At 38.2% G+C, this 8,837-nt stretch overlaps 1 protein-coding gene across 1 annotated transcript; it reads left to right on the top strand.

Annotated features, from left to right (window-relative positions):
- The first annotated feature begins 4,105 nt into the window (after positions 1-4,105).
- On the top strand, positions 4,106-8,837 carry LOC104393739 (parvalbumin, thymic). The gene is made up of 5 exons (XM_010003255.1): positions 4,106-4,180; positions 5,913-5,980; positions 6,763-6,895; positions 7,147-7,256; positions 8,534-8,837. The coding sequence occupies exons 2-5, from the start codon at positions 5,920-5,922 to the stop codon at positions 8,557-8,559; spliced, it is 330 nt and encodes a 109-aa protein (XP_010001557.1). The 5' UTR covers positions 4,106-4,180; positions 5,913-5,919; the 3' UTR covers positions 8,560-8,837.

Here is an 8,837-nt window from a genome sequence, read left to right as displayed (position 1 = left end):
AAAAATAATCTCTAAGTGTCAATTTTATGTCAGTTAGCATTTAGGTTTTTCTGAAACCTATGTATCCTTGAAATACATATATCCCTTAGAAAGCAACTATGCCAGAAAAAATGGATGACAGTGCTTTATTCAGCAGTATCAGTGCTAGATTAGCCTATGCATGACTAACGCCCCAACTCTTGTTTCATGCTTCTGCAATTACACAACTGCAAGGAGTTGTTTCTGTTTCTAGTGGCATGCACTGTTTACTCACTGTGATAAGGACTATACAAGAATATACAGGCTCAAACCCATCCTAAATAATTTCAAACATATCTGTGTTTGAAACCCTGCTGCAACTGATCATTATTTATAGCACTTATAAAGCAGAGCCATGGATCAGGACTGCCTTGGGCTATGCAGGGTAAACAAACAGACTAAAGTTACAATTCCTGTAACAAGGACCCTCTTCAGGGATGTCATCAGATGGGAGCTAAAGAACACAGCTCAAGAACAGGACATAGTAGATCAAATATTGTATACAACTTCTATTTCCAGCACATATCTTTGCTTCCAACTTAGCTAGAAAAAATTACCTGGACAGAATTTGTTTTCTACTCAGAAAAACATTATTATCCCACACATACCTTTTTATTGGCAATTTTATCAGGATACTTTCAAAAATAGCAAGCCTTTTGCTTCAGAATTAAAGCAGGAAAATTATTTATTCCATAGGGTTTCTGACACTTGTTGCACATAATTTTAAAAATATTAATAGAGTCATCTGAAGGTTTAAGCATTCTATCCATTTATGAAGGATTGCATTAGATTTAATAGGAAGCTACCGTTTCAGAAATCATTCTGTGTTAATTTATTTATTCAAAATAAACCCTTTTTTCTTTCTGCATCAATGCATGAACATTTTCAGAAAGGAACAGAAATAGAAGTAAACTAAAAAGTTTGAATTCAGAAAAAAAAGTCTACACATACAGCTTGAGAAATGACATCAGTTTTACATCTGGACCATTTTCCTTTCAAATTTCGAGCTCCCTCTTGCAAATTACAGATATGGAGAACAACAAAATCTCTGATTTATGTAAACAATTGACTTTAAAAATATGCTATACACATGTAAGAAAAATATGACTTAAGTGATTTTGTAAATTAGCACTTTAAAGGGCACTTTAAAAGTTACATTGTGAATTCTTAGAATCTCTGGTAATCTACCTCAGAGGCTGAAGCCAATTGACATTAGGATGATGGCTGGTGAAAAATAAATCACTTAATTTTTGGGATTCATTCACATTTGCAAAAATAAAACAGAGTTATTTGGTATTTTTCCCAGCTTCCTTGCCCCACAGCAACAATTTTAGCATTTTTCTTTTTCAACACTTTACTGGTGGGTAGTGACAAGGTGTCACAGAGTCCTCTAGAAGGCCATGAGACTTGAGGAAAACAAAATGCTCAAGTCCCAGAGTTCAGAACTGTGTTTAGTGGTAACCTGACATTCTGAAAGGGATATCTTCCTACTTCTTAATGGCTCCCCAGTTCCTCTCCCTGCCACGTTGGATGGCAGCTAAAAAGTTACTAACAGTATTTGATTTAAGAAAGTAAAAATGACCAGACAGATGTTTTTGCAATCTCTCATGTAAGGCTTGAAAATGAAATGGTTGTTGGAGGCTGGTTGTAAATAGTTACATGATCCTTGTGCAATTCATCCTGCCAGCCAGTGCACATGTTCTGGATCTCTAATGCCTCCAATCTCACTGCAAAAGTGACTCCAAAGTTTACTGGAGTCTGAATGCAGCTCAACAGACTAGAGCCACAAATAATTTGATGCTCATGCTTCATCCTTAAAATTTCAGAGAACAAAAGGAATCATCTTGTTGAAGCCTCAGCACACATTGTACACAAGTCTGCGTCCTTATGTGATCACATACAAAAGCTCTAACTAATGGCAACAGTCCACAGGCATTGAGGGAAATAACAGCAATCAATGCTATTTTTAAAGGGAAGAGTGGGGGCGAGGGGTTAACATATGTGGAATTAGCTCTGGGCAAAATGAGAAGCCATTGCATCTAAAATCAAATGCATTCTGTGAAATAGACACCAGAGCCCAAATTCCCATGTAGATTCCTGCAGTCCAAGAGTTTCAGCAGAATTCGGCCTTCCTCTTAACTTAGCTTCATTAGGTCATATCATGCCATGTTTTTATGTTGGATGCCCTACTTAACTTCACATCAGTTGTTGGCACTATGTAGGCAATTTTCTGAACTGGAAGGAGAGAAAAGGATAGTGTGTGCACAAGGGAGAGGGAATTTTTTCCTGTGTAGAAAAAAAGTAATTTCTTAGAAGAGTTTGAGGGGGGAAAGCGGTATTTGTATCCCTTCTACCAGATGTCACCAGTGGCAACAAGAGCCAGTATTAAATATCTCTCCATCAAATTCTTCTTGAAATTTTTCAGCGTCAGCTGGTCAACAACCCATTCAGAAAACTGGGAAAGCTGGAATCCTCCACAGCCATTCTTAACCAATGGTCCTTTCCTGCAGAAGAATTATCTGCATCTGAAACTTCATCACAGAGAGCAAACAGGCAGAATTTGTAAAGAGAAAAAAACCTTGCAGCCATAATTTTTCTTATGTTTATATTCAGAAAGTGAAATAACACCCCCTCCACATAGAGTATCTTTTTGCAATAGTCTTCTGTTGCTTTTTCACCTCCACATAGAGTATCTTTTTGCAATAGTCTGTTGCTTTTTCGTCTGCTGCTGTCAATGCCGGATGCATGGAGGTCTCACAGAAACTTGTCACTTTCCAGCCTCACAGTAGGATTTATTAGTTGTTGGCTTCAGTGCTTGGCTAGGTTTGCCATCCATCTTAGAGGGAAATGCTTCTGAAAAAAGATGCTCTGATACTCTTTCTGACATTAAGACAGTCTCTGCACTGTCATCTCTTACTGTGCTACCACGTCAAGCTGTGATGCCAACTGCACTGTCATCCCTTGCCATCCCTTACTCCTGGCCACAATGCCATCTTGTGCTGGCACCCATAGGACTTGTCTTTCACTCTTCTGCTGCCTCCAGCCACAAGTGAGATCCAAGGCGACAGGCTTCTCACCCAGTTAGGCTATGACCTAACTCAGGAAAGAAAACTGAGATGATAATTGGTTTTTTATGCCGTGCTAATTAAAAAACAACAACAACAAAAAGCAACCAGCACAAAGGAACACTTAGAAACAGCACTACCCCCCCCCAATAAATAAATTTTAAAATAATAATAACCTATCTAAAAGAGATCAGAAGGCTACACAACTGCAAAGACACTCCTCACATACTGTTCTCTGCAGTGATGCTGCTATTGAAATTTTTCTCCCTATTCTGAAAGCAAAGATCTTTCATGTAGGGCTCAGCAGCTTTTGTCTCAGAGACAGCTGGGTAGATCACAACCCCTTTGCTTCATACATACACAACTAAACAGGATGTCAGAACCTCACCGAATTCCAAGATTTTCTCTGGAAACTTACCAGATGAAATACCCTCCCCCAACCAACTGTTCTGATGGATTGACATAATATTATTTTGCCTTCTATAGCAACAAATTCACTGGATGTGTTTTTCTTCAAAACAACAGATCAGACGTTCTGGGAGACAACATGACTCTTATTTTCCCTAAAAGGTTTGCTACACAAACAATATTTGATCAGGATATTTTGTTTGCTTGTTTAATGCTCTAATGATGAAACTCTATCACATGTAGTCTCTACAGATAAAAACTTATCACACTTAAACATCCACTAAAGGAATCTCTTCAGAAGTCAGTAATGCTTCATTTCAGCTGACTCCTTGGATCAAGCATATCAGATAGTGGGGTTTTTTTCCTGCCCTAGATCATCTGGAGAAGTTGGTATTTCTGCTTAAATCAGAAGAAATTTAATAGGACTCTGTCCTTTTTGCCTATCTAGCCACTTATCTTGTTTCGTTTGCAAATATCATATGTATTCTCTTGAGTTAAAAATAGTGCAAGATGATTAGTTAGGCAAGTTCATCTGACACCATTCCCCCTTCGTGACGCTGAAATCTAAAATCTGTATATGGTATACAACTTAAAGTATATATATGCAAGCTCAGCTCTGCTGGAGACACACAGCAAGTACGTTCCTCTCAACCAGACTGCTTCCTTATCCAGTCAAGAAGACCACAAAGGTAAGCTGATTAGACCCTCTGCTTTCAGAAAAAGAAACACAGAAGCAAGATGCTCCCTAGATGAAAAGTGCCTGTGCAATTAAAATATCTATTCTTATATCAGCTTCCAGTATGTTGTATCTTTACATGCTAAAATAATAGAACCAGCATTCAGATCACAGGATGGAAAAAGACAAGAATAATGCCCCTTGTAGAAAATGCTGCAATTTTTAGCTTTTCCTTCAACTCTTTCACATTTTTAATCCTGTCAGCAGTGAGAACTAGGTGAATGGCAGAGCTCCAAATTATCTCACCTAGTGCTGAAAGGGGGAAGTACTTTGCACAAGAAGCCACTGTTACAAAATAATTTCTAACAAAAGTAAGTCATCAGCCTTAGCTAGAGAAGCACCCATTGTCATCAGCAGGATGTGTCCCACTGTCTCCTTGCACCTTCTGAGATATTCAGAAAGGGACTGAGATGATTGACAATTTCCTCTGCTGCAAACCAACAGGTACAGAGGCAGCCATTTCATATTTTAGGCAAAGTTTAAACCTGTGTGTAGATCTCAAACCAGCACACATATTATAAATGGTTAAAAGCATCGGTTTCCTTCTTATAAATGCTGCTTTCCATGCTTAGGCAGGAAGAATGATGTTATTGAAGACCAGTTAGGGATTCATAAAAATATTTCTGTTCTCTTGTGGCTTTCAACAATGATTTTTCTCTGCCTTAGTTCCTCTTCTTTTATTAACATGAACCTTGTAGTATTGATGCAGGTTTTCAACTGTAGCCAGGCTGCACTGGTGTGAGCAGTTTACCAAACTGTAAATGCATTGATGTGCACCTACCTATGTGCACACTAAACAATGTACTAGAAATTCAGGCCTCGTAGCACTTTCTTAAGCAAACTACTGCAGCTGTTGGTGGCTGAATGAGACAAGGAGTATCTTTTGTTAAATGCTGCTGTATCAGAAGAAAACATCTCCACTCTCCTAGGAAAGAATATCAAGTCTCACTACCTCTGTTCTATGCACATCAAGATATTGAAATGCCAAAATCTGGATAAAAATCTGGTTTACTGTTACCTACATGGAATAAAAAAACAGGCCACAACGTACTTAAGAAAACTTTATAAAGGGATCATGAAATGTAGTGTCTTAATGATGCAGCAGCCCAGCAAGCCAAATTTATAGCATAGTTACATTTATTGTTGCAACAGAGGAGGAACTTCCTCTCCAAATTTAGGTTTGCTTGAAATTAGTAAAAATATTCTTATTTATTTTATACTTTTATTTTCATTCTTTTAAAAGATCACTACATTTATTCATAATGATACCAGATTTTTAAAATTCCAATTACATTTATTCTAGACATAGTTATAGGGGACGTACTGAGCCTTATCTTTTGTGTATGCTGTAAATATATGCAGATTTAAATTGAGTAATAATCCACCTCCAGGAAAACCCACACAGTTTTGTGGTGCTAGACACCTTTAATTTGCTCTCCCAGTGCAGGACAAGCATCAGATCTTCCTGAAGCCCCACACTCCACATGCAGAATTCCTCCCTCATTGCCCAGCTTGAAGTGGGAGCACCTGCTGCAGACACCTGTTACAGTGCACTCTGCTTGCAATTAGATGAATAATGTCTCCCCTATCATACACTGTCACAGCAGCAACTTCAAACAGAGCCATGAAAGAGGTAGAGAAGTCATTTTAATGACTAAGTAGCTCACATTTAATTTATTTTACAGTTCAACAATGGCCATCACTGACATCCTTTCTGCTAAGGATATTGAATCTGCTCTCTCCAGCTGCCAGGGTAAGGAATGGTCTCACTGCAGCCAGAAGATGCGTATCATTTTTATGTCTTAAGATGACATGCCTATCATTTTCCCCTTAGATTCCTTCCCAGTGACATCTCTTTCTAGCTACATTACAATATAGCCCCTTGAATTCAGAAAGTCTCACAGGTGGTTATTTGGTGGGTAACACTCCTTGACACACAGAGCAGCAATTAAAGTGCCACAGTTTTAGTTTGGGATGGATTAACTCTAAACTCTGGTAATTTTAAAACCTGTTAAAATATTGTTTAAATATTTAGTCTTTGCCCTTCAAATGTCAATAAACAGCCTCAGCTTGCAGCATCAAAGTGTCATTGGTGAAGCAATGACCAGCCTCAGTTCTATTAGAGTTCTTTGGCAGGATCAAGACAATTTCCCAAATGCTCAAAGAGATAGTTTATGACTGGGAATTACTTACTTTTCTACCAAATTCTTCTCCAAAGTAAGGAATAAATGAAGACTATGTAAGACTAAGTAAGATTTACAGGAGTTGGCCCATAAGTCACAATAGCACCCTCTAAATATTTATTAATTGCTTGTGACACGTTGCATAAATCCTGATGTAGCGAATGTGACGTATGCTCATAGGCACAGAGTGATTAAAAAGGGAAATTATCTACTGTATCCTCTTTCTTTCTACACTGGGGAACAACAAAAAGAGGAGAAGGCTGCTGCTTAAGAAAAAGACACACATATTCCCAAGGAATATAGTAGGAGCAAGTTCAAGATAAATAATTAAACAACTTCTATTTATTCCCAGCTGATGATTCCTTCAACTACAAGTCCTTCTTCTCTACAGTTGGTTTATCCAGCAAAACTCCTGATCAGATAAAGAAAGTTTTTGGAATCCTTGATCAGGACAAGAGTGGTTTCATTGAAGAAGAGGAGCTTCAGTGAGTATTTCTTTAAGCAATATAAACCTTTAAATTTGCTTGGTGTCCTAGAAGAAACCTGCAGTTATTTTAAAAATAAAAGTCAGCTCCTTGTCTTTCCTTGACTCTGTGTGGGTTTCCTCAGATAATAAAAGCTAGCATTACATTATGGGGTTCTTGGCATGGGCTTAAGAAAATGAGAAATACAGCTATGCCAAGGACATTTCAGAGAATAAGACTCCAGCACAGTACTGTACTCTCTTCTATTTCAGGCTGTTTCTGAAGAATTTCTCTTCAAGTGCCAGAGTCCTCACATCTGCAGAGACCAAGGCTTTCCTGGCTGCAGGTGACACTGACGGGGATGGTAAAATTGGAGTGGAAGGTAAGACTTCTGGAAACTTCATAAAATCTGTGTTTTAAAATGCATGCATTTTAAACTGTGGCATGAAGAATCCATCCAAGTGTTTTGGCCTGACACTTTCTGTCACAATTTTACACTAGCAAATGCTGCTTTGTTTTCATAGCTTTATTCCCCTTGGTCTCTCTTGCAGTACAAGCACATTTAAGCTCAATGTAGAGCCTATTCTTCCAATCAGTCATGGCAGCTTTGGGGTTCATTCTGCTGTGTGTCTGATGGATAGACTCAGTATCCCAGACTTTTAAAACATGCTGAACATCTATTCATCCTTTGAAATTCCATTTGGGCAGTGGATGCTCTGCACTTCCAAATGACACTTTCATTTTTAAACACTTTACCACCTACATAAACTTAATTCTTCATCTACCACTATCTAAGGTTGGCTAATATCACTGAGTGGTTAATTCAGCAGTGTAAAATAAAACTGGTACTGTTTTTCAAGTCTAGAACTGCTGCAATGCAGCACAGAATTTTGTGCTGGAAGATTATCTGATCACTGCAAATTTCAATGGGCAGTCCTTCTACAAGAAAGGAAATAAAATTCTGAAAGAGAACCTCACAGGGACTATGTGACTGTCCAGGATATTTCTTTTAGGAATTACAGCAAAGGAAAACACAACATTATGCATCATGTATTAGAGATGAAGTCACTGAAAACAGGCCTTTCTCAGCTGAACTAGGACAGGTGGCAATAACTCTAACAGACACACATGCTAATCTTAGCCAGAGTTTGGGAGGAGAGAGAGATACACTGTTGGAGGAATTTGCTTTAGCAGCAGCTTTTGCAGCTTCTGTTTATGAGCCCCAAATAGGGCATTATATTAGGCAGATCTTAGCCCTTAACCATTGAATCTCCCATTCTGAAAATACAGCACTACTGATATTTTTTCTTTGGAACAACAAAACAAAAAAACATCCCTCATATTGAATGCTATAGGCTTGACTGAATTTAGTTTCTGCTTCCTTACCAAAGTTTGTAATGGGTTAAAGATAGTTTGCCTTTAACTCAGGATTTCCCATAAATATGAATTTACAGACACACTCCTCCTCTCTGCACTTACTCTTTTTAAGGAGTGAAAAAGCTGTTACGCCCTCAGAATCTCAGTTTAGCAGCAGCTTGTGCAGTGTTATAGTAACTTTGGGAGCCCTCCATGGTTAGGAGTTTTAGTCATTTTTATCTATCTTTTCTAAAGATGTTAAAACCCAATTTAATCCAGCTCTCTCATTTTCTTTCTTGACAGAATTCCAATCTCTGGTGAAGGCATAAACAGCAGTAGACCAAAGGCAACCCCATGGACTGACTCTTCCAATTACCTCGTCCAACAAGCATTTGCTCAGCATGTGTTTGTACATTTTTGTATTGTTTCAGGCACTAACAATTCCCCACACATCAAGTTCACACACTGAATTGCTGAGAAATCTTGCAATGTATAGATGTTTTGGTCATGGGGTATTGTTACATTTCCACTGTAAAGAAGGCACTTTGTGATTTTCAGCCACTCATAATGTTGAAATTGTGCCTGGAAGAGGAGAGGAAAAAAAAAT

This window comes from Chaetura pelagica, unplaced genomic scaffold (assembly GCF_000747805.2).
Source record: "Chaetura pelagica isolate M959 unplaced genomic scaffold, ChaPel_1.0 scaffold138, whole genome shotgun sequence".
Classification (NCBI taxonomy): Eukaryota; Metazoa; Chordata; class Aves; order Apodiformes; family Apodidae; genus Chaetura; species Chaetura pelagica.
The sequence above is the reverse complement of the archived record's forward strand: the minus strand, read 5'-3'. Positions and strand labels throughout refer to the sequence as shown.